General features: G+C 36.2%; 2 protein-coding genes across 9 annotated transcripts in view; one reads left to right on the top strand and one right to left on the bottom strand.

The window, feature by feature from the left end:
* LOC145694772 (serine/threonine-protein kinase S6KL-like) overlaps positions 1-860 on the bottom strand; it is a 388,845-nt gene extending 387,985 nt beyond the window's left edge. For all 8 annotated transcript variants that reach the window (XM_081771395.1, XM_081771397.1, XM_081771396.1 and 5 more), the window contains exon 1: positions 647-860. In XM_081771395.1, the coding sequence (XP_081627521.1) occupies positions 647-730 (84 nt within the window). In that variant the 5' untranslated portion in view covers positions 731-860. The remainder of the gene's footprint in view (positions 1-646) is intronic.
* Positions 861-1,322: 462 nt separating this feature from the next.
* On the top strand, positions 1,323-26,467 carry LOC145694775 (cytochrome c oxidase subunit 6A, mitochondrial-like). Its single transcript, XM_081771405.1, has 3 exons — positions 1,323-1,477; positions 22,039-22,187; positions 26,239-26,467. Exons 1-3 carry the CDS (start codon positions 1,381-1,383, stop codon positions 26,326-26,328), a joined length of 336 nt encoding a protein of 111 aa, XP_081627531.1. The 5' UTR covers positions 1,323-1,380; the 3' UTR covers positions 26,329-26,467.
* Positions 26,468-27,108: the final 641 nt, after the last annotated feature.

The raw sequence follows: 27,108 nt of genomic DNA, 5'->3' as shown, positions 1-27,108 counted from the left end.
GTTAGTTATGTTTTTTGCATCGTAGTTGTGGCATACGTCAGGATGCTGTATTTATAGACAAATAGTGAAGAATTACTTTTAATGGTTGTTGATCTCACCTATGTCGTGCAGTTTTACTAGGCCTATATGGATCCATAGTATAGGTATTAATAGGAGTAGGAGTGGGAACGAGTTAGAAGCCCCGCAGGAGTTCTTTGGGTTCTGTTCTCGAAATAAAATGGCCAAAATAAAGATCTGCTAATTTTTTTCCGTACATTTTAGAATCTGTAGATAAGTATAGCAAAACTAAATTAGTAGTGTTATATGGGTGATCACCTATTGCAAATATTTTGGAGCACAATAGTGAAAGGATTATATTTTTTCAACATTTATTTCATGTAGCGTACTTCATGTAACCTCCATGTGGATGTTAATAATTTTCTTCATAAACTTGTCCACATCAAACTAAAAATGGGTGTAAGTAGGTCACCTGGTTGCCATCGTAAGGGATTTGCATCGGAAACAACTGGAATATTAATTAGCGTCATTAGGAGAGAGGAACATAGTTTGAGTGTGTTGCCTTCATTACCAAACTAAATAAAGACGTAATTTTAAAAGCACGTCATCATATATTAGTGTCAAAGTACTTTTAAATATTAAAACAAACCTGGCTATGATATGAACTATGTTGTGTATTACTTCGTGATTGAGATATGCGATGACCTCCCGATTTCTGGTTAGAATTTCCCATGAAATAGGATTTTCATCTATATTCATGCACAATTAACGCTCAGTGTGAGAAATTGCAAGTGAAATTTACCACAATCACTCATTTAAATCAATTGAACCCCGCCATTATTATCTACCCTGTCAAAACAAACCGCAAATTATAATTTCAAATTCTTATAACATATAATAATAGTTTTTAATATACTTTTTAAAACATCAATTTATTTAGCGTGTTTATAAATTTATTGACTGAAACTATTTGTTTTGAAAGTTAATATCGAGTGAAATTTCAGGAATAACCATAGAGTAGAGAGAGGAATCACTTTTCAGTTTAGGTACATCTGATTGGTTCTTATTCTAACACTAGGTTTGTTCGCTTTTATTGGATCGCAGACCATTGGCAGATTCTATAATCCAAGGTATATAAAATAACCTTGCTTCACACTAAAATTTAATTGATTCGTCTTTCATGAATAAATTTGGACAAAGATTTATTAATCATCTTACACACTTTGTATGAAGCCGCATTAATAAAGATTAATTTTTGCTTTTTAGGGTTCTTGTTTATAAAAGCCCACCAGATGACTCTGTAGTGTGATAGTAGTGATCGACTTCTGAACTGATATCGGTTTTGTTGAACACAACCAAATTCTCTTTCAGCTGCAGGAAAAAATGGCGAGTGCTGTTGCAAGGAGTTCTCGCAGCTTATTTACAACAACTTTAAGGCAAGGGGCCCAAGGGCCTTCTGCTACAGCTGGCGGCCATGGAGGTACTGTTTAACTCCTAGTATTTCTATATATGAAAAACAGTATGTATCACAACATATTCAGAAGTAATTTGTTATCAAATCTTGGAAGCAATCCGTGTCCTTTCTTGGATGCCGAAGATCATTAGCAATGTTAGGGTTTTGTAATTACTTATCAAATATTTGTTCATACATACAGTGGCATTTGATTTCATGTATGTTATGTTTGAAGAATTATTTAGTCGATAGTGAAGGTTAATTTGCTACTTTTTATATAGTTATTTGCAAAAGATTTACATGGACGAAATAGCATTACACCCCTTTAGTATGGGGAATCTTCAGGGGCGCACCAGGAAAAATGCTTTCATTATACATTAGACATCTGATGTTCTACAGTAATGCATCCCATCAGATTATTATTATTATTATTATTATTATTATTATTATTTGATTAGGTTACACCGAGGGGAACCAACAGAGGTATGGTTATAAATAGTTGTGTCGTGTTCACCACAAAAATATATTCAAATAATATCACCGTTTTATTATTATGTGTGCTTGTATTTTGGGGATTGAGTATAGCCCGCTTCCCCCAGTGATTTTTAACGAATCATAGTGATTCTAACGGTTCATATCAGTTCATAATGAATCGAAATCACATGTTATAAAGATTTAAGATGTAAATCTTGTGGTAAGGAGGCTTTAGTATAAGTAGTAGTAGCGGTAGTAGTGGTAGTAGTAGTAGTAGTAGTAGTGATTCTTCCAGTTCCGGTGACAAAGAACTGGGGGGAGCGGGCTATACACAAGCCTTTCTTGGCTCAACAAAAAATAAAGAAGCCGGAAAGCGATTGAAATTGAGTTCAACAAAAGGATGGGCTCGGAGCCCGTGTATACCTTTTTGCCATTTTGTCTTGTTTTGCGGAATCATACATTAATTTATGTAATATTTAGTTCCTTCTTCGTGAAATCCATTTCTAGTACCGGTACCTTATGAATTGTTGGTGCTGGTGTAGTTTTAACGCACCACATTTTGAAAGATTTATAGATAAAATTGATTACTTTGTATGAAAAGACGTATAAGGAACACGTTTTTGCATGCGACAGAATTTTATACAAAGTAATACCGCTATATTTTAGGTTTACAGGTGTAGGGTTACTGGTATAGAATCATTACAAATCCTTTACGATGGATGAATTGAGTGAATGGATATGAAAAAGGATTATATTAGATGTTATTTTCCACCGACGGTGTATTTCTGCACATTGTATTTTATCTTTACCAGTGGGGCGTAACTAGTATGAAACAATGACAAGTGCTATTGAAACTCGTACTTTGCCAAGACCCACTTCTTTTCACTATCCTCGCGTACGCGTGTACCCACCGTCACTATTACGCGTTTTACTATTGTTGTTACGAGATTGTTCTAATTCTAGGTTCTATTTTGGGTGTGCCAAATTCACAGGCATTATGGTGTAACCATTATATCGTGATCTAATTCTTCGGATACAGTGTTAACAAATAGATTTATTTTCTTATTTCATGAACTAAAAATGAGAATCAGATTTGACTTGAAAATAAAATCTAAAATTGGTACTGCCACACTATATGCCTTACCTGCCTGACAGCTTTATTCCGGATTATGACAATTTCACATACGAATTCATTGCATCAGGGATTCCTTACGTACTATTCTGTACTTACAATAGCTTGCTTTGGATTTTTTACATTATTTTTTTCAACATTAATGAGAATGTCACAGTAATATCCTGGAGCTGGTTTACTTTTGGCACACTACATTTTACAGATAAAACTCAGTACTTTGCCTGAAAAGACGTATTTATGAGAAACAACTTTCTGCAGGCCATAAAATTCAGTACAAAGCAAAGAGCTGTAATTTAGGTTTAGAAATGTAAGGTTACTAGTCTAAAATCATTACAAGTGCTCTGCGAAGAATAAAATAAATGAGTACATATGAAATATTGACTTTATTATATACTATTTTCACCGGCAGTGTATTTCTGCACAGTTTACAGAAGTTGAATTTAATATTTACAAGTGGATCGTTAGTATGAAACCGTGAGAAGTGTTACTGACGCTCGCAACATTGCCTAAACCTACTTGTTTTCACTACTATTGCTTACGCGCATACCCACTGTCGCTAACGTGCCTGCTTCCTTCGGATGCACTATTGCGCGGGCTCAATAGCTTCTCTCTGTCCTATGGGCGGCGGTGGCTCCGTGGTAGAGCGTTCGCCTCTGGTGCTTGGATTCGGGTTCGATCTCAGCCCCCGTCATGTGAACTTTCTTCATTCCACCATTTCATTCATTATTCATGATCACTGTCTTCTTTAGCCTAACCGGAATAACTGTGGGACGTTAAACTGAAATATTTCATTTTCTCTCCGTCCTGACTCTCTTATATAACATTCGTGCTTTTTAGTGGCCACCTACTACAGGTTGGTTTGTGTTTTACGTATGGTAGTTTTATGCCGAATTTATAATCGTAAATTGTAATTTTTAACTATTAATTCTGATGGCGCATGGAATTTTATCTCTGCCAGGTAAGGTATTTTCATGTCGTCCAGAGCAATTCATTTACGAGGCAATATGGAAAAAAATTAATGGGGTAAAAATTATAGTTTTTCAACAATTGTTTCGAGTGGTGTTCGAAAAGTAAACCTGCACGAAGTACCTATATAATCTGATCATTTACGCATTCCTCTTTTGAAGTAACGTTAGATATTATTTTCTGTGAATTTTACAAATCTATCATTCCCTAAGATAGGACAAGTTATTTATTTAACGCAGCGTTTCCCAACCGGTGTGCCGTGAATGGGCCACTGGTGTGCCGCGAGTATTCGAAACAAAATTGTTTTAGCAATCAAATTGCAAGACGTAGGGAAAAATGTACATATTTGTTTCACATCACTATGAATCTACAATTTTAAGTTTCATACCAAGTTACTGTTCTGTACATTTCTAATGTTGAAAAAAGTATCTGTTATCATTGTTATTGTTGCATTATTGCTTCTGTAATGTTTCAGACTATTTCGTAACTTGAGAGTTTAAAATATCATTCAATTCTCTCGACAAATTACCTACATTTGTGTTTTAAAAGTAAGAGAGATTTCTTTGTTTTCATTATTTAGTGGTCTTCCTTCTTAGTAAAAGGTTGGATACAGTTTTTAAAAAGAGAGCGTATTTTTAAAAAGCTGAGTCCTATATTCCATTGCAATTGTTTTCTATTTTAACCTTTTCAGGACGAACTGCTCAACCCTTGAGCCAGCAATTCAAACCTCTAGCTCAGCTCCTAATTAATATAGAGATATGATTTTGTTATGTATCTCTTCAGAAAGGATGGAACTTTCTAATCTTGTGTATATCATTCATGTAATGGGTCCCGCCGTGAAGGGGGAGGGGGGCAAAGTTAGGTGTTTATAGCTTTCCCTCTCTCCCTTCAGAATTTGGGGGGAGATATCCCCCCTGATGGAGCTACAAGGATAAAAAATGGCATCCATGGAGACAAATGAACATACTTACTAGCCATACTCAGTCCATGACTTTTGGGCTTGAGAGGGGTGAATAGGAGGGGTATTGAATTTACCCTTTTTCTTATTGTGTATTTTTTTATAAAGACAAAAAAAATATTTCAAATTTGAGGAACTCTGGCAACATTGTTATTCATCGTACGCAAGAAAAAAAGACGCACATTTACGACAGATATTTGGGACAATGATGCACAAAAGTCAAACCCGTCGGTTCAATACGAATGGAAAAAGAAATTCGGAACCCCACACCTACGTGACACATCCTGTATATTATTCAATATCCACTGTAATGTACCCTAACGTTGACAGCCCTAGCGACATTCCTAATTATCACAGACTCACAAACCATACCTCGTTGAAAACCTTATAGACCAGCCATTCCAACAATGTAACTTTTGTGTGTCTCGGGCCAAACCAGTAAAAGAAGAAGACGAAATTCAAAATTTTGGCTGGAAAATCAAATTTTTCGAAATTTGTCGGACTATGGCAACCCTGTTATTAGTCGTACGCAAGGAAAAAAAATCTCACAATTTACGCCAGACATTGGGAACAACGATATATATAAAAAAAAAAATAAATAAATGGTGTAGGTGCAATAGGAGTGAAGAAAAAAATTCGGAACCTCGAACCTACGTGAATCATCTTGTATTTTGCTCGAGATATTGTGGTATATGCTAATATCGGCAGGCTTGGCCACGCTCCTAATTGTCAAAAACATATCAGCTATACCTCGTTGGAAAACTTACAGAACAGATATTCCAACAAGGTAACTTATTGAACAAACACACACACACACACAGAGAGAGAGAGAGAGAGAGAGAGAGAGAGAGAGAGCGAAAGGAAAATAGTTATCACCTCAGAACGCACCGTTCTTTTTTTAGTCTGGTCAAGGCCAGCTATAGTTATCAGTTGAACCTAAGGGTCGTAAGTATGCAATACATTTCTTTCAACTCCAAAATCTTCCTGCCGAAGCAAAAGGAAAGAAAAACAATGATCTTTCGACGAACAATGTTAGGTGAACCAATGCGAGTTTATTCTCTGCCGTTAGTAAAATAGAATTTTTCTGCATTCCTACTGCACTTACATGGTTTATTTTTTGCACAATTGTTCACAATAACTGGGATAAATGTGAGATTTATTTTTCTTGCATACGACAAACAACAGGTTGCCATAGTCCGACAAATTTCGAAAAACTTTATTTTCCCCCCAAAATTTTCATTTTCGTCTTCTTTTTCTTTTACTAGTTTGGCACGACAGACACGAAAGTTACCTTGTTGGAATGTTTGTTCCATAAGCTTTCCAACGAGGTATAGCTGATATGTTTGTGACAATTAGGAGCGTGGCCAAGCCTGCCAATGTTAGCGTATACCACAATCTCTCAAGCAAAATACAGGATGATTCACGTAGGTTGGATGTTCCGAATTTTTTTCCCCATTCCTATTGTACCTAAACCCGTCATTTTTTTGTATCATTGTTCCCAATGTCTGGCGTAAATGTGAGAATTTTTTTCCTTGCGTACGACAAATACCAGTGTTGCCATGCTCGGACAAATTTGGAAAAAATAGATTTTTTCGCAAAAATTTTGACTTTCGTCTTCTTCTTTTACTAGTTTGGCCCGAGAGACACGAAAGTTACCCTGTTGAAATGGGTGTCTCATAAGGTTTCCAACGAGGTATAGCTGATATGTTTGTGACAATTAGGGGCATCACCAGACTTGCCAATGTTAGCGTATACCACAATCTATCGAAAAAATACAGGATGATTCACGTAGGTTCGGTGTTCAGAATTTTTCCCGCCGTTCCTATTGAATCTAAACCCTTCATTTTTTGATATCATTGTCCCCAGTGTATGGCGTAAATCTGAGGTTTTTTGCTTGCGTACGGTATAACAGCGTTGCCACAATCTGACAAAATCTGAAGAAATGTATTTTTGAAAAAAAAAAAAAAAAATTCTTCTTTTACTAGTTTGGTCCGAGAGACACGAAAGTTACTTTTCTGAAATGTCTGTTCTATAAGGTTTCCAACGAGGTATGGTTTGTTTATGTGTGACATTTAGGAGCGTCGCCAAGCCTGTCAACGTAAGGGTAGACGAAAATTTCTCGGGAAAATAGGAACAGGATGATTTACCTGGATTCTATCTTCCGATTTTTTTTTTACCTAGCTATTGTACCTTTGCCTTTCACTTTTTGGTATAATTATTATCAATGTCTGGCTTACAGGTCAGAATATTTTTTCTAGCGTACGACTAGAAACAGTGTTGCCAGACTCTCACAAATTTCGGAAAAAATAAATTTCACTTTTTCCTCTTTCTTCTACGGGTTGGGTACGGTAGCGTCAAAGGTTATCTTACTAAAATCTTTGTTTCATAAGCTTTCCAACAAGGTATAATTCATACCCATCGATGAATTAGGAGGGGTGCTAGGACCGCCAAAGTAAAGGTCTACGATTTTCTTGAAATCCCTGCCCGTCCTGAAAAGGTTAAAATTAGAATGAAAAATAAGCATAATGATTTACCACGGGGAAAAACCAGTGATAGAGCTTTCTTCTCTGTGAGAAGATGATTAATAATCACAGAAAAAAGTACCACTGTGTTTTATATTTACAAATAATAATATCAATAAGTGTGCCGCGAAAATCCAAGTAACACCCGTAGTGTGCCGTAAGTTGAAAAAGGGTGGGAAACGCTGATTTAACGTCTCCCGGTTATAGACCGAGACTAAGAAATTCGGTGATAATGAAATTGATGATAGTGATGAAATGACGTAAGTGGGAAGAAATAGGACAGCCCAATGAAATTGATGATAGTGATGAAATGACGTAAGTGGGAAGAAATAGGACAGCCCTCGCCTGCAATGGAATCAGGCACCCAACGTGCCATAGGTAAGTGATCTGTTATTGAGCCACCCTGGTCGCCTGTTTAATTGTTCACAATTTTGATGCGAATAGTAATGATAGAATGCAAGCGAAGAGACTTGACTGTTTAGACTGATCTTTTAGTACTGGAGTTATTCTTGCTCAAACAATTTATTTCTGTGGGAATTGTAAGCTATAATTTATTTGATACCGAATTTAACATTCAATCCCTGAGAGAATTCTGTGTAATCATATATATAATATGAATTATGGCAGCAAACCAGTTTATCCTTGAAGTCCCTACTTCGTTTGTTAATATATAAAAATATAGGCCCAGTTCAGTAGGATCACTTTAGTTGGCTTGATGAGATTTTAATGTTAGTAGGTTCATCCTTTACTCCACACAGTAACTTCTTGAACGAAATCATATTTTTCAATTTTGTATTTTTTCAAGAGACAGTTAAAGCGATCACCACCGTCGAGGTCGTTAATCGAATCAATCCGCTAACATCGTAACCAACCGTGGCTATCCCCATATCCATACGTGGAATATCTACCGCTTGAACTACCAGTATTCATAATTTGAAGTTCCACATGATCATCTTGATTATCAGAGTTTATTGTTTAAGGATACTACAAGGTCATTTCAAGTTATTTTAGATGCTTAAGAGCAGGGTTGGCTGGTTTAAACCTTGGGTTAAACCAACTGGTTTTTTCAAAAAAAAAACTTTTTTTTTCAAAAAAAACAACTGGTTTAACCCCCCCCCCCAAAAAAAAAAACCAAATGGTTTAAACCAAAAGGAAAAAGAACTAAAAATGCTTTAAATCGTGTGAACTTCATGGTGACGTTTACACATATCAAACCATCCACATTATGTTTATCTACTTTTCACCTTTTAATTAAGGGGTCCCGTGTTCAATTCTCGGTCGAACTACAACCCATCTTTCAAGTGTAAACCAAGTAGCGATTCGAGGTGTCCCGTTAAGCGAAAGTCTTTGTGATAGCCTTGGTATTTCATAAGGATGTTAAGCCTAAACATACGAAATGAAACCAGATTATATATTTCTACTTGAATGAATGCCTGTTGTTTTATAAAGAAGCCAAGGTTGCTTAAATATATTGATAGAAATTGGCAAAATTTATCAACTGCCTACGTAGCTTCCAATATCAACTTGGATTTGACTTTGTTTGAATTTTATTGAATGATATCTACATACCGGTACCAAATTTGTAATTTAATACTTCAGTTTTAGCGTAGTGATTATGATACGTTGACCTTAAAATTTTACATACAAATACATTTAAAGCAATAACAGGATTTTCCCAACGGCTAAGGGGGGATTTTCCCGATTTATGTATATTTCTGGTACTGTTTTTACTTGTGTAATTGTTTATCTTTTTATCCTTCTGAAATTACTCTTGACAATTATATTAACAAGTAGGCCTATTTAAAGATCAGTACAACGTATTTTTATCAAGAGTTTTTCGTGAGTGAGTCGGCAATCGCATTTGTGAGTAATTAGTCCCGGTTTCGTGTCCAAATCGACAATTTCCCTTGGATGTAAGTTGAGAAGCGGTTTGGATTCTGATTTAAGCTTATGTGACCCCTTCCAGCATAACCTTGTTGTTCCATAATAACACCAAGGCGAAACAAACTAATTTCTGTCCATATCTAATATAAATACATAGAGTAAATTATTTACACCAAAAAAAAACTGGTTTTTTGGTTTTTTTCAATAAAAACCATGGTTTTTGCCAACCCTGCTTAAGAGTTAAATCAGTGAAACTCATATGTTCAATGTAAGTCTCTTGCTATTCTGTATACATCAAGCCTATGCAGAAAGTTGTTTAAGATGAAATGATATAAAGTACATGCCTGGCTAATAGATGCCCTTTCTAGCACCAACCCAACTATCTCTTTCTGTGCGTTATAGCACCAACCCAACTATCTCTTTCTGTGCGTTATAGCCCTGTGAAGACCGGTCAGTTTGGCTAGAAATCGTATCCATATGGGTGGAGACGTTCCAGCTCTTCTGGCTGTCCAGTCGAGGGATGTCTCGCACCTCCAGTTTCAGGTAACGGTAAATAATGTGGGAAAAAAAAGCGCCCCTGTTTTGGCTCATAATTAGGTAATATAATTTGTGTGTGTTCTTAAACCTCATAGTTGGGTCCTCATTTGGAAAGATTTCGAAATTTTGTAGAATAGTTTCATATATTTCGATCTTATGCCTCTGTAGTAAATTCGATGTTATGATATTCTTGTTATTTATGAAAAGCTGAAGACTTCTTCCTCACTGGTATGAAGAACGACATAGCAATGATGATACCTAGGTGGACTGTCAAATTATGTCCGTTTGAAGCGTGTCCAATCTGTTTCATTTTCTAAATTTAACTCTAAATTACTACATCGTTGATAGTATCCATCCCGTTCTTAATCACCCTTTCTGTTATGAGCTTACTACAATTATTAACTGTTAATTTGAGTTTATTTATGAATTGTTACTTTCTAAGTGCGTTGCTATAAAAGTCCCTTAGATAACTAAATCAAAGGAAATTCAACAGTATTAAAACTATTGAAGATATGGCTTAACCGTCTGCGGAAAACTAAAGGGAAAAATTCTTCCCAGTAAGAACATGTTTTCCTAATGTTCTGTACGTGGAAAATAATGTAATATCTCTATGTATAGAAGGTACATTAAATTACGCTCGCAGAAGAGTCTTTAGTTTCCTAGCTTTTGTTAATTGGTAAGGATGAGAAGAGCTCCACAGATGAACTCTATATCTTTCATATTGCTACATTAGAAGTTCTTCGAGGGCATAATTATGCTTGCTTTTCTAATGGCCTCGTGCTAATTCAACATTAATTTAATAACACCTGATTACCATTACTGAGTTCATCATTGGTTTTTGATAATACAGAGGTTGTTCAGTCTACATTTGGCCAATTTCGACTTACCTAAAAAGTTAGAAGAATCCATGGCGCCAGGTCCGTAAGTGCTCGATGTGTTTCCCTTGATTCCTAACAATAGCGACAGCGTAATTTCCACTGTAATAGGCTTCTCTGAAGAACTGGGAGGGGAATCTTGTCCCATTCCCTTTGCACAGCTTTCCAAAGTCCTTCCACAGTTGTCACACGCAGTTTTCCCAAAGCCCGCTTCAGCAATCCAAATCCACAACAGTCCATAGGACTTGCATCTGGAGATTTAACAGGTACCTCATTGAAAGGTATCACCTGTATACCACTTGCCACCTCCATCTCTCTGTAGAATGCGTGGAACGGTCGTGATGTATGTGATGAGGCCTTGTCCATGTGAATGCGCACCAGATTGGCGTCATTTCCGTACATTGTTGGAATCTCATGCTCGTAGATCGGCCGCATGATCTGCTCCTGAAAATACTGCAAATTTATTTTGCAGTTCTTTGCCACCCTACAAATCTTCAGTTTACCTCGGTAACAGTAGCCAGTAACGACCATGAATCATTTTGGGAAGGATTCTTTATAGGCACGGACCCACCTTCTGGAGTTCTTGGCGCCTTTCTCTCGGTACATGATGCCTCTCGGTTTGGCGCAGTCGGAAAGGTAAGTCCATGCTTCATCGAGTGTTACGACGTACATCCACCTTTGTTTTGCCAAATGCCGTTCGTACAGCTTCCGGGCGTTACACTTTCGTCCCGTTTGGTGGGCATCCGTAAGGAGATGGCCGCGAGCATTCATGGCTTTTTCAAGCTTGAGTTGATGGTGTAACATCCGGCTCACAGTCCCCAAAGACACGTCAAGACGATTAGCCATACACCTTTGTGTTGGCGGATTTTCTTGCATTGCCATTTTGCGAAGTTTCCCCTGCATGGTGGAGGTGGCCTTGGTACATTCCCGCTTCCTAGGAAACTTCGTTGGTGATCCAAATCGTGGAGCTTTGTACTTTTTAATATTTTTTATTCCACTTCAACTGATGTTGCAACCATACTTCTTGCACTGTTTTCTAATGACAGAAACACTAAAGTGGGCGTCATAAAGAGCCCGCTACATAGCCTTCCCAAAACCGGCTTAGTTTGGGTGGCATTTTGGTCACAGAGCGGAAACCCACACACTTGGAAACAAATTTAACACAACACTTACAACAATGATCCTGTTTTGTACGTTATTGTCCGCGCGGAAGAGCAACTCCGTTCCCAGGAAGCCACTGCAGGACACCACGAGCCAGGTCGGGTGAGTCCATTCTGCCCGGGAGGGGGAAGGAACGAAATCGCCCAAGCGTGGGCTGAACAACCTCTGTACTTGGTATGTATGCAACTGTTATCGTAAGTATTGCAACTCATGAACAGAATATTTTACCTTATGTTCTTTTGTTTCGTGTAAATCACTGCATAAAGGAATTTTTTTTTCTATGGCACTATAGGCTTTTAGTCGAGCCTTCGCCTCCGTCAGAATCTGCCTCTTTCTCCTGTTCCATGACATTTACTTTCAGTTCTGTATTCCAGTGTCTTTCATATTCCCTAACATTGTTGGCTGGTTTAAACCAAACAAAAAAAGAACGAAAAATGCTTTAAATCGTGTGAACTTCATGTTAACGTCTCCACATATGAAACCATCTGTATTACGTTTATGTACTTTTCACCTTTTAATCAAGGGGTCCCGTGTTCAATTCTCGGTCGAACCACAACCCATCTTTCAAGTGTAAACCAAGTAGCGATTCGAGGTGTCCCTTTAAGCGAAAGTTTTTCCGTGATAACCTTGGTATTTCAGGGATGTTAAGCCTAAACATACGAAACGAAACCAAATTATATATTTCTACTTGCCTGAATGCCTGTTGTTTTATAAAGAAGCCAAGGTTGCTTAAATATATTTATACAAATTGGCAAATTTATCAACTGCCTACGCAGCTTCCAACATCAGCTTGGATTTGACTTTGTTTTAATTTTATTGAATGATATTTACATACCAAATTCGTAATTTAATACCTCAGTTTTAGCGTAGTGATTATGATACGTTGACCTTAAAATTTTATATACAAATACATTTAAAGTAATAACAGGATTTTCCCAATGGCTAAGGTGAGAGTTTCCCGATTTATATATAATTGTATAATGTTTTTACTTGTGTAACTGTTTATCTTTTTGCCCTTCTGAAATGACTCTTGACAGTTATATTAACTAGGCCTATGTAAAGATCAGTACAACGTATTTTTATCAGGAGTCCTTCGTGAGTGAGTCGGCTATCGCATTTGTGACCAATTAGTCCCGGTTTCGTGTCGAAATGGACAATTTTTCTTGAAGCCGAGGAGCGGTTTGGATTCCGCTTTAAGCTTATGTTACCCCTTGCAGCATAACCTTGTTGTTGCATAATAACACCAAGGTGAAACGAACTAATTTCTGTCCATATCTAATATAAATACATAGAGTAAATTATTTAAATCAAAAAAAAAAACCTGGTTTAAACAAAAAAAACTTTTTTTTTTTTTTTTTTTTTTTAAATAAAAACCATGGTTTTTGCCAACCCTATTCCCTAATATCATGTCCCATCTTTTTCACGGTCTTCCCTTCACTGTTTTTTCCCATCAGCTGAGAAAATTTTGTTTCTTACCGTCTTTTCTTCCATTTTGAAAATATACTTTACCCATTGTAAACGGCTAAGCTTCCTGTACTTGCTATGTCTCCATCTTCGTAGCTGTTGTATAGTTCGTTATGTCAGCTTCCATATGCTTTTATATATTTGCTCTAATATCTTCTCTTCAAAACTTCCAAACAGTTATGTTTCTAACGGAAACGAACTGTCACCTTGCATTCAGTGTTTTTTGTATCCCTGTTAAAATTTGATCTTCAATATTTTAGCCCGCGGTGGGGCCATGATCGCGAACACGTGTACCGCACACTGGGAAAAATTATGTAGTTTTTTAGAACTGTAATAACGACCCATTCCATGTTCGTGAAAGGAGTCGATGCAATGCATCGAGTTCAGATTGAACAAACCATCACTTCGACACCCCAAAACATTCTTTAACCAGTCAGTCACCGATACGTGTTTCCTGGGAAACGCTTTCTTTTCCATCCGCCTTGGTTTAGGCGGTTTTATATTTACAGGGTGTCTCATAAGTTCGTTTACATGGGCTATCTCGGTAATTATTGAAGATGCGAAAATATCATTAGAGAGCAATGTTGTGGGAAAGTGTTTTCAATCTAAAATGTTGGAATGTTTGGAAGTGGACCAACCATTTGGGATTTACATTGGTATAGCATGTTTGTCAAGAAAGAAAGAAAGAAAAAAAATTATTAAGTTACTTATATGTAACACTACAATCCGTCAGACTGTGAGCTCTGACCATTCATGTCTCTAGGACAAAATTTTCGACAAACTTTTAAAAATAAATATAATAAATAATATTCAGGCTCGTATCTTAAAACAAAAATAAGTAATGTCTAGGGTAATTAACTTAATAAACAGGTTTATAACTCAGGATCTTATCTACATATGAAATCACAACACATGAGTTACCTCTATTAAAAGTTTATTTAGAAAAAATTGATAATTCTATGAAATATTTCCCTTTAAAAGTGCATGAGATATACCTGTTGGGTATTCTCCTCTCTAATTCCTTAATTTTCTCTAGTTTTAGGAAACTTGATTAAGCTAAGGTTTCTCTAATTATGTGCCTGTTGCAGACAGAAGGGATAACCCTCACTAAAAGCGTCCTCTGTTAACCTTAACTTATAAAGGGCATTGACTCACTACATCAAAAGCCCTGGCTTACAACCCTATTTCGTGTACTCCCTTAAATAGGAGATGCACTAGGATATCTATCTAAAAACTTATTATAGGGATAGGTAGGTAAGGAGAATGAGTTCGTCTTATAGTAGCGAAAGATCCTTAAATAGATCTGGCAGGTAAAGGTTAGATAAGAACCATACTCCCTGAAATAGGAGATGTGATTCAAAAAAAAAAAAAAAAAAGAAAAAGAAAAGAAAGAAAAAAGAAAAAAAGAAAAGAAAGAAAGAAAATCTAAAAACTCTATCAGTAGCCTCTCACGAGTCTACTTCAAGGGATCGAACCCAGGAATCTGTGTTTAGAGTATTCATAAAAACCTAATGTGTCCTGCAAGAGGAACAAATTACTTTATAACCGACCAAAGCCGTATACAGCTTCAGTTTTGAACACGTACTCAAAAATTTTAATATCAGGGAATTGTTAATCTAAATGCCATATCCACCTAAATATGGAATGTAGCATTTCAAGGATCAAATCCTGTTCCTATTCTATAGGGCCTAATTCCCTAGCAAAAATCTGTTTCTTGAATTAGTATGAGAATTATTTTTCTATATCCCTTCTTCTCACAGGACATCATTTTAGTCCAAGAAAGAGGTCCCTTAAAAATGAAAAGCTACTAGAAGGTAGAACCTAATATAGCTCATGCCTTCTGCCCTATTTAAGACTTGGAGAACCTAACGAGTCTAAGCAAGACCTCCGTAATACTCCCCCTTCATTTACTTGAAGACCTAATATTCTCTTACGGGGAGAAAGAAGTTCCCACTCGGCTCACCAAGCCGAGTCCGTCGTATAGACTACATTTTGGAGACTATCCGAAGTCTCCTTCAAGACTGACGGTCAACTGACCCCTTCCCTGTAAAAATCTTCCGTTTATATAAGAAAGCTATCATATATAAGCTATGTAGAAAAAACGAGTGGTGGGCAGGAGGGTGTTCTACCAAAAAGAAGCTTTCTCTGAATACTTTAAAACTGTTATTCTCTGAAACAGAGTTGCTATCGAACTATTCTTTTTACTAGGGGTATTTTTTGATGTAATAGCTGAAAATAGAAATAATATAAATATACATAGTAAATACAACAATTATATATACATACAATTATTAATAATAATTAATCACTCAATGCCCAGATCTGGATTTCTTAACCTAATAATAATAACTTAAAATATATAAATCAACACCAATATACAGATATAAAACAATATATAAATTACAAAGCATTATTTTAACATAAAAACCAGCAAGTGACCCAAAAGTGTCACTTGCAAGCGCCCAATGGTAAAGAAAAGGGCAACGTTGCTACCTCTTTGTTGTACATCAATGAAGAAAAGTGCGTGTGGTTTGAAGTATCTTGGACCAAGGAGAATAGAAGGGACGGCTATAGTGAAGGATATAAAGAAGAATTACACCAACGTCAATCCAAGACAGTGGCGTCAGTATCAGAAGGGGACGTGGCAGATATGAAAAAGAAATTGAATTTATTCACGGCAAACTGGTATTAATTGCTTAGTGATGTCAACCAGATGAGACAACAACAATTGAATACAATTAAAAAGGGCCTAAGTTCCTAAACTCAAAGACCAGAGAAAAGTCGATAATCGTGAGTTATTGCAATACATGTTAAACTGGTACGCTGACCATGTGAGTGCTTTGGAATAAAAGCAACAACTTTTAAGCTATAAATTCCTTACAAATGTTTTGTGCTTGGTGCTAGGACAATTTTGAACGATACGATTCAATTCCACTGATTGCGGCACTTAGATCCTGTGTCGAGTACCGTGATGGCTAAGTTCATTTCTGGCGCATGGGGTTCTTGGTTCGATCCCAGCTTGTGTCAAATGAACTTCGTAGTGGTAGAAGCCAGCTATTTGAAATGTATCATCCCAGCATTCGTCTGATGGGTGACAATGGCATACCATCCTTCTTCCTTTGACAAATGAATGAAATCAAGAGAATACATGTTATGCAAGGGGTACCAGTTGTCTACTTGTTAGATAAATGAAAGAACATGAAAAGGGTACTGGTTCAAAAAACACTGTTACGCAATTTAATAGGAGGCTAAATTGACCTCGTTGTCGCCAAACATGAGAGTGCTTACAATGAACCAATGTCCTGACCGAGGTTTGAACAATGACCGCATAAATAGCCTGTATCGTAGTCAGGCGCATTACCAACCGAGCTGCGGCGAACTGTATAGAAACTGGGAAATAGTTGAAATGAAATAAATGAAGAAAGGAAAAGAAAATGCCTGAATTGGGACATAGTAACTGCTCGAATGTGCGTTATTTGATGAGAAATTCCGTTGAAGGTAGACAGAAGCAGGAGAGTAGGAAACTGATAAATATTACAGAAAGCTCCGCTGAGTGATTTTCTTAAATGTGCATAGTAGCCTAAGACGCCTATTTTTCTCATGTGGCAGTGTCTCACATAATCAAGCACGAGATTCATCTTTCACTTGTCGGTTAGTTCTGTTTGTGCCATCGTGTGTTGCATTCAAGTGGTGTGTTGAATTGGCGTCCGTACGTCTCCGTGTGTATGAAGAATAATGACTATGTATTCACCTGCAAACAAAGCGAAAATGGTCATTCACCCATCCGGTTTGTCTACGTGCGGTTGCGAATCAGTTTCATCATCGCCATCCACAGCTCTCATTGTCATCCATAACCGACGATGGGACACTTGTTGATATTCTGGCCGAAGTTATGTGCAGTCCAACGTGATCGATAACGAAATGTGGCCCAAGAGAGTAATACTAGCTGAATGTATGTGCAAAGAATTCTGCGCAAGTATAATTTTCAATCCTTCAAGGTACATTTCGTGCAGGAGTTGCAAGGAGATGATGCCGACCAACTACGTGAATTCTGTTTAATAGTTTGCACACACAGAACATAAACAACTCAACCTTCCGGCGAATATCATATTTTCCGACGAGGCCACATTTCATCTTAATGGAACTGTTAACAGGTATAACTACTTGTATAGTGCAGACAGCAAACCTCATATTGCCGAAGATTCCCATAATCAAGTTGACCCTCGTATAAATGTGTGGTGTGCAATGTAAGGTTCTGGTGGGTCCTGTGCTCCTAGAGGGGAGATTAATAGGTGAAACCTATCAAAACTTGCTACAAGCAATACTGGAACCTTATTTGAATAACTTGTATCTCGCAAACCGCCAGCAATTTTACTGCCAACACAAGTGTGCGCCATCGCACTTAAGTGTCAATGTTTGGCAATGGTAGGATGCAGCAGTTCGTGCACATCTGATCAAACGCCGAGGTCTGATGGAATGGCCACCAAGATCGCCTGATTTAACACTGCTTGATTTTTTTTCTGTGGGGTCACTTAAAATCCATTGTTTACAGGGATTACCCACTTACAGTTGCTGCTCTACAACACAATATTCGCGAGACCTGCGCTGCTATTACTACTGAGACTCTGCAACGGGTTAGGGCCTGTTTGCGACACTGTATTGCAATTTGTGCACAACAAGATGAACATCATCTACGCTGAGCACAGTTGCAGCATTGTTTTACCTGTTTAAGGATCTTCCAACAGTTAGGTGACTTGAAGTGAATGGGTTAGGTTAGGTGTGGTATCCCTTGTATGAGTGTCGCAGTCCTGTCTCCTGATATCATTAATTTGTCAAAGGAACAAGGATGGTATGCCATTGTCGCCCATTAGACGAATGCTGGGATGGTACATCTCAAATAGCTGGTTTCTAAATTTTTAAATCCCTTTCCAATGACATAAGTAGTATTGCTCACGATACCAGAACATCCTCGTGTCTCGTCTCGTTTCGAAAACTCATACAGGACATTAGACAATCATTCAAAGAAATGGGATAAGGCCACAAGTTTACGGGCCAAGACGAGACCTGCAAATGAATAATGATGCTCACTGGCAGAGAAACTTTATTTATTTATATGTTTGTTCAAAGAAACGACTCAAGGAGAGATTAGATCTCCACTCCGAGGTCACATCGGCCCTTTAGGTGCGTCTAGGACTGGAGAAGGAATCGACTCTGGCCTCAGAGAAGGGACCATCTCGGCATGCACCCGGGGATGACAGAAAAACCATAATCAGGATGTGCCGTCGAAGCAGGGTTCGTACCCACGTTTGGTCTACCCAAATGCCGTGCTATTCCTACACTAGCAGCTTGGTACGAGATAATCTGTCTCATTTGAACTCGTCTGGAAACGTGGCGATATTGGCGCTTCTGTTTCTAGACGAGACAACAGTTTAATAATGACACAGAATCTAAGTGTCGCAATCAGTGGAATTGAATTGTATCGTTCAAAGTTCTCCTAGCACCAAACACAATACATTTGTAAGGAGTTTATAGCTTAAAAATTGTTGCTTCTGTTTGAAAGCACTCACATGGTTGCAGTACCAGTTTAACCTGTATTGCGATAGCTCATGTTTATTAACTTTTCTCTGGTTTTTGAGTTTTGACACTTCGACCCTTTCTAATTTTATTCGATTGTCCTCTTGTCTCATCTCGTTGACATCACTAAGCAATTAATACCAGTTTGCCGTGAATAAACTCAATTCAATTGCTTTTCCGATCCTGCCCCTTCCCTTCTGATGGTAACGGCACTGCCTTGGATTGACATTGCGTGTGATCCTTCTTTATATCTTTCATTGTGGCCGTCCCTTCTATTCTCCTTGGTCCAGGATATTTCAAACCATACGCACTTTCCTTAATTGTTGTCCAGCAAAGACGTGGCAACGTTGCCTTTTTCTTTACCATTGGACTCTATACCAGTGTAGAGCCCAAACGAATGGTTCAATTCCGAAAATTCCAACATTTTAGGCTGAAAACAAACACTTTTTAACAACATTGCTCTCTTATGATTTTTTCGTATCTTCTATAATTACCGAGATAGCTTATGTAAACGGACTTATGGGATAACCTGTACATGAAGAATGGTGAGAGCTGCAAAAACTGAAGTTATGATTTTATTGTGAGTTAGTAATAAGATACTTGAATAAAATCAGTAAGTAAACACAAGGGAAAAAGAACTGTTCTATGTTTGGGCTTCATGACATTTGGGCGCAAAACCTGTTATCCAAATAGGTTTATCAACCTACATATGTTACAGTGTATTTCATAACTAGAAAATAGGCACTGGAGATTTCAAAAAACTTCCACATATATATTTTTGCAAAAACTAAAAATAACATCAGCCAAGTTTCTGCACATCTTGCACTACTTGTCTACCAGTCAAAAAGAAATGGGAAGGAACTGCAGCAGACTCTCGACTATCCCGCGAGTATCCGGTCTCCGTACTCTGCGGCTTAGTTTTAAAAGAATATTTCTTTTTAATAAAATCAAGACATACGTAATAAAGAAATGTAATGTGTGTAAAAAGGGCACGTTTTTCATTAATGTTTAGTTATTTTCAAAATGTGACTATATATTCATACTGCACTGTGTATTTGATTTTTTTGAGTCAGACATTATAAAATGTATCTTAAAATATGTATAATACTGTACATATTTTCATTTTTGCACTTTTTCTATAATAAATTATTAAAACGCATGGTACATGAACAACATAATTACCAATAAGGATGTGGAATCTGTATGACGGAGTTCTCAATGACCATAGTCCAAGAACCAACAACCACGCCGAAGCAGCTCATCGTGGACTGCAATCGGAGCTTCAAATGGGCCATCCATTGATTTGGTGCTTTATTGATGCACTTCGGAGGACACAAAAAGTGGGATTCAGTGTACGAGGCAATGCTTCGAAGAGAAGAGACGCCCAAGAATAAAAAATATATTCAGGCAGATGAAAGAATTCGCCGTATTGTACAGAATTTTGAAACTGTTGACGTTATAGAATACTTTGGCTCATAATTCCGTCATGGAATGTTAATGTCTTTATAAGTTGAACATAAGACAAGAATAAATTATTCAATATCTATGTTAAATTTCATTGTTGATTCCTTTCCAATTATCTCTGGTGCAAATACATTGTAATAAGCAGTAATACAATGCTATGAATAGCTATGAAGTTATGAAATCCAAAATACCTATTCCTTTACGTGAAAAATGATACCAGTATAAAAGTAACTTCACAGAAGTTTATTTTGGGGTGTCAAATTTTATTTTAGCCCAATACAGATTTATGCTGAAAATAAAATCCATTTCTGGATGGTCTCCGATTTTCCTGAAATTACGATATATCATTCTAGAAACAAAATAAATAGACCCATATTTTTTTCCTTGCTTCGCTATGCAAAAATTTACTAGAACTAAACCAAGCATTTATTACAATTGAGACTTTCAGTGACTGTTTACTATAGGACATACTATAACATAACGAAAGTTTATGGTTTTTGAACATAGCTTTCTTAAGAAAATTGGGGTCAAATTTCATTTTTCTGAATCTTTTAAATTGTGTAGTTATTTTTTATGACAATTTTCGTGATATTAGTGCATATTTTCAAGGCTTTTAGTGCGTAGATATCTAGATATGAAATACATTTATAACCCATTTAAGTAGATTAACGTTTCAGATATACGGCTTTGCACCCAAACATCGTGCTCCGTTAACTTGAGTGCAGTAGGCTAGTTCGAGAAGTTACTGGGGAAAGTAGCAGAAACTACTGAAACCATCTAACAAATAGGTTGGTTTTGAAGGATATAAGGTCAGTAATGTCAGTTCAGAAAACGTATCTCATAGCGTCCATTAGTAAATATCTCTCAATTTTATTAGCTTTTAGTCTAATAATGTCACTTGATATTGTAAACTTTCATAAATTCATTAATTGCTTCGTCAATTTGCAAGTGTCTACTATTTCTGGGGCGGGTAAACCTTTAACAGGTGTATTTACAGGCAAATATTGCTGTTTTGTGCTTCCAATACTTCCTCATGTGTGATCAGACACTTTGCTTTCTGCTTCATGCTTCTCAGTATACAAAATTACATTTCTTTTGAAAGCTGCATCGTAAGATCTTTCACCACCGTCCGCTCACCGCACAGTCCGATTGTAATTTTGTTTGTAACAGTAGGCACACTTGTCGACAATAGCAATCAAAGTTAATGATGGCAGTGTCATAATGACTGGTATCACAGAGCTTTAATATTTCCCTTGGTTACAGAACTGCAGCATCTCCGTTTGTATAGACGATAGGTGGAAAGGGTTCGATTCCCGGCAGGAGCTCATATGGTTCGGATTCCACGTTAATCAGTAGGTCTCGTCTCATATATCCTCGCTGCTGAAAGGGACATTAAACTCAAAATCAACTCAACAATAGGTGGAAATATGACTCACCTCACCTTGCTTGAAAAGGGGTCCTGGTTTGGTCGAAAAAAAGTCTTACATTCGAGTAAATCTGGTATGTGTGTATGAAGTTCCGTTCATAATAAACAAATTCATTCTTAGACGTTTTCTGTATTTTTGTTGTTGTTACAGGTGGAGTGAAACTTTGGAGAAATTTGTCTTATTTCGTCGCCGTCCCAGCTGTTGGAGTGTGTATGCTGAATGCTTACGTCGCAGTGACAAGCCACCCTCACGAACCACCACCATTCGTACCGTATGAGCATTTGCGAGTTAGAACAAAAGTAAGTTTGTAGGCGTATGCAGTAATAAATTAAAAATAAGCACTAACATTAGTACGTACTTTTATCTATAAATAGCTTATATTCTAGAGTGACCATTAGGGAATATGCAGTAATAAGTCAGAAAAAATTAGTGTAACGTGCTTTGATGTACCGTCTGCAGCAAAAAACCTGCAATATGAGCATGTCCATATTTGAATGGACTAAAGATAATTATTTAGAACTAAATGTAAAGAAATGTCATTATGTAAGGTTTGGAACTTATAAAAACATACAGAACTACAAGTATTTTTTGAATAATGTTGAACTCGAAAAGAAACATCAAGTTAAAGACCTTGGTATTGTTTTTGATAGTAAGATGTCGTTTAATGACCATATTCAACTTATTATGGCAGAAGCATATAAAAAACTAGGTTTCGTTATTAGAAACACAAGAAACTTTACAAATTTAGAGGCTATTAAACTGTTGTATTATAATCTTGTTAGAACTAAACTGGAGTATGGGTCTATAATTTGGTCACCGAATTATACTTCTTATCAGAGACAAATAGAAAATATTCAGAAAAAATTTTTACGTTTCCTTTTTTATAAGAAGTATAATTTTTCATCGTATAGAATGGGAATTTCTTATAATGAAATATTACAGGAATTTCAGTTTATCCCGTTACATAAAAGGCGCAGATTACATGAACAAATGTTTCTTTATAAACTTATGAATGGAAACATTGAAAGTAGGGACATTTTAAAACAGATTTACTTTAATGCAGGTCAATGTAACTTAAGAACACGGAACTTTTTCGTAAATAAAATACCTAAGACGAACCGTTATAAAAATTCACCACTGTTCAGAATACTAAGCAACTACAATGACGTGGTAAGAAATCATGATTTGGATTTCAGTTTCAATGTTAACAAGTACAATATTATTATGCAAAACGCATTAAAAATATAACTTAATTCTAATACATAGCTGCAAATTTTGAATGTATATGAAAGGTAAATATGTAAACAGTGTAGAACGTATGTTTATATGTGTGAAGGCGAAGTATTTATATATAAACTATTTATCAAACAATATATAAATGTGTGTATGTAAAATTGTATTTATATACTTATGATTATTATTTTTTATATTCTTTTGTAAAATTCTTTGTGTATATTATGTGTATTTTTTTTTCTTTTTGCTTAACTATAAGTTAAATTGCAAATCAATTGTAGTAAAAGCTCCTATAATTGGGGATGATCGTCCCTGTTGGAGTTAGATTGTTAAATAAATAAATAAATAAATAAATGTAAGTTTATTGTGAAACTACGCCTAACAGCCCAGGGAATCAACATAACGTCTAAGTGGCACGAATCACGCAGGAGAAACCTCGGTGTCCTCCCCTGCACACTTATTTTGGAGCAAAAGACCTCGTCGTTTCACAATAAACTTACATGCTCATGTTGCAGGTTTTTTGCTGCGGACTGTACCAGGAGATTTACCCATTGAAGAATTTTAAGAATTATAACTGTTGTTGTATGCTCTTGGGTACATAGTTCAAAAATCCAAAAATCTTACCTTGTAGCCCTAGCTTCTGATCCTCATTAAGACATCATTTCACTTTGCAAAATTTCAGCTCTATACGGAACAGTGTTCACGCGAGCCAGAATATCTGTGCGGTTATATTAGATATATCAATTTGCAAAAGAAAAAAAAAATACTCTAAGTATACGGTAATCCTTTCTTATAACTTCTACTCAGTACCTGAAAGTTTTGTGCCCAAACACTTCCAACCCATGCAATTAATATCACAATTAATATAGCAGTATTTGTCTTTATACTCAGTTCCGAAATCACAGTTTTGGGAAGACGAGTTCTGAAACTAAAAGTAAGAAAATTACAGTTGGTGTAAACATTACAAAATTAAACTCAAAATTCTTATAAACAGTAAATCTTTAATTATAATAATTATAACTAACGCATAATTGGTTAATTCAGATAAACAATGTACCGGAAATACTTGTATATACTTAGGTTTTCTAGCTTTTGAATGCTCAATTGAGTAAACGATAATTTGCCGCAATTTTTACGATACCTTACAGGAGAATTTTAGTAAAAGGAAGTGGTTAGACTCGAGGATTATTTTAAAGGAAGTTAATGTTATTCGGAGTGTTTCCTCTAGTTTAACTTTTGTCATAGGTGTCTGAAAAGAGCTATTGGAAACCAATGGTAGAAGGACAGGATATAGCGTGGACTTCGTTTGTCATGATCTTAAATTCCAGAGATTAACCAGGAAATTCTGGAGTGATATACTTGATGAAACCGAAAGTAGAGTTGTCCATTAGAATAGTAAATCTGCATTTAACACAGTTTAACTCCACGAAGAAGCGATATAAAGGCGATTAAGGCATATCGCAGGAAGTGGTGGAATGTGCTCTAATAAGTTCATTGTAACTACAGACTCATTTTTCTCTAGAAAACAAAAAAAGTAGCTGCTCCAAAGTGCATTAAACGTTTGAGTAAAATAGGTGATGACACTCTTTCAATTTTTATCAAGATATCCGTGTATATATATATATATATATATATATATATATATATATATATATATATATATATATATATATATATATATATATATATGTGTGTATGTGTGTGTGTGTGTGGTGTTTCAAGAGGAAGGAGCAATACTTCGGAAAATGATGTATGGGTGATTCTGAGCAGAAAAGTTCATATGAACATGGGTCGTAATCTCAATGGTTTGAGAGCTACAGGTTGTGAACCATTTTTAACTTTATATTCCATAGCGCTCTGAGTTAAGACGAACAGATTTGAAAGATGATGATATGGTCTTTCCAACGGTATGCAATATGTGGCAGTTGTTATTGGAAGAGAAGTTACTGACGGATATTTGAGAATCAGTGTTGCCATCCAATATCTTTAAATAACCGTAACTTTCCCAAATTTCCCTTAATAGCTTCAGTTCCAAAGATACCACTGCCACATGTTGCATATCGTTCGAAAAGCCAATCCATCACCTATCAAATGTCTCAGCTCTGTAGAGTAAATACAGGGTGAGCAATACGCAACATAGTAAAAAGTGATTCACAACCTGTAGCTCTCAAACCGTTGAGATTAGGACGTATGTTCATATGAACTTTTTTGCTTAGAATCACCCATACTACCATTACCCAAAATATTGCTCCTTCCTCCTGGGACATCCTGCATAGACGTGTTCTTCTCTATTGAAGAAATTTAGTGATTGATCTTGACATCCCGAAATGTTTTGACAAATGAGAAACAGCTAATCATGATCCTTAGAATCTTTTTTTCAATTCTGGCACTGGCAATCCTAAGATGTGTATGGAGAGTACAAAACTACGCGAAAAGTTGAATATCTCATGATTTTCCCAAGTCAGGACGATGAAATTCGATGAGCTCCTTATTAAGAATAAATTAATAGAAGAGACTAGTTATCAAATACGATGGTCATGTGCCCAGCGTTTTTCAAAATTCCAGTTTTAAGAGCGGGAAATGAAGTATTTTGTATATTTTTTCTCCATATTAAGAGTTATGTTGTCCTTGTTATCCTATCACCGAAAAACGACTGAACAATATGAAGGAGTTATGATTGTACCTGCCAATGTACTGCGAATTAACATTTTTTTTTAAAAAATAACTACTTTTGTGTTTTTTAATAAATTACACTGGACACGCCATAATTCTTCTTTCCCCTAATAAAGTACAGTAAACAATGTTGCCATACTTTAGACACAGTGCGTATACAAGTGAGGAACCAACCATTTTCAGAATTTATACAATAGCGAAGTTTGAAAATAATTCATTCAGACAAATTACAATAATCTGTAAAAAATTAGTGCCAGAGGATAGATTTGGCAACAGGAGAAAGAACTATGTAGAAAGTTTTCCGATAAGGTAAGTGACTGGTGTTCTATGTATACAGTTGATAATCGAAAACAAAATTTAAAAAAAAGCAAGAATTATGGGTATGTCCAATGTAGTATTATGCGTTGAATTATGCAAATATTACGTAATGTTTTTATTTTGCAGAGGTTCCCATGGGGAGACGGAAACCGCTCACTCTTCCACAATCCTCATATGAATGCTTTACCTAGTGGATACGAACATGACCATCATTGAGTCAGAGTTTGGCATTTAACTTCTCGTAGTAGCAAGGAACATATATGTATATAGAACTTTGCTGAACTCCTCTTGTACGGTTACATGTAATAAAGATTTATGAATAAATGTGTAATGTTAAATAAAGTATTAAACCATACATAGCTTGGAGATCTTTAATATTAAGTTCCATGACGTTTCGTGTTTTGAAGAACGAGATAATTCAGTTTATTTGCATACTTAATGCATTTTAAATAAAAGTAAAGTATATAAAAATACTTGCTTCAAGCAAGGAAGGATTTATGTAATTAGCTTCACTATTCCTTCTAGACAATGAATTAGAAACCGGCAATGTAATTTAAGAAAAAAAATGTCTGTGATTAGATTAATAGTACGCAAGATCACATCTTTACTTTTCCCAACAGCAGTAAGACCATTTGTGAAAAAAATGAGATGTATGTCTATACAAGGAGAGGATTTATATACTTATATATATATGGGTAGTAACTAAAATGAATTTTGAAGATCGATGTAAGCCTTTACGATGTGAAATAAGTTGTTGTTCTGTTCTGTAAGAGGTTTATGCAATATGTAGGGTTTAACTTTCAGAAATTCAAGTAAGAGTCCGGATATTCATAATTTTTGCAGAAAGGAAAAATGAGAAACTGATCATAATTTGGAAAACTTATTTTTTTTTTTTATTTTATTTACTTATTTTCAAGAATTCCTATATTGGATGCAGAATTTCAGAAGACTTCCCAAAGTATTCTACGAAATTGGTCATTAAATCAATAGGATTCT

The sequence above is a fragment of the Thermobia domestica genome, chromosome 9 (assembly GCF_964235325.1).
Source record: "Thermobia domestica chromosome 9, izTheDome1.hap1.1, whole genome shotgun sequence".
NCBI classification, from domain to species: domain Eukaryota; kingdom Metazoa; phylum Arthropoda; class Insecta; order Zygentoma; family Lepismatidae; genus Thermobia; species Thermobia domestica.
Note: the sequence above shows the minus strand (reverse complement) of the source record. Positions and strands in the feature narration are given on the sequence as shown.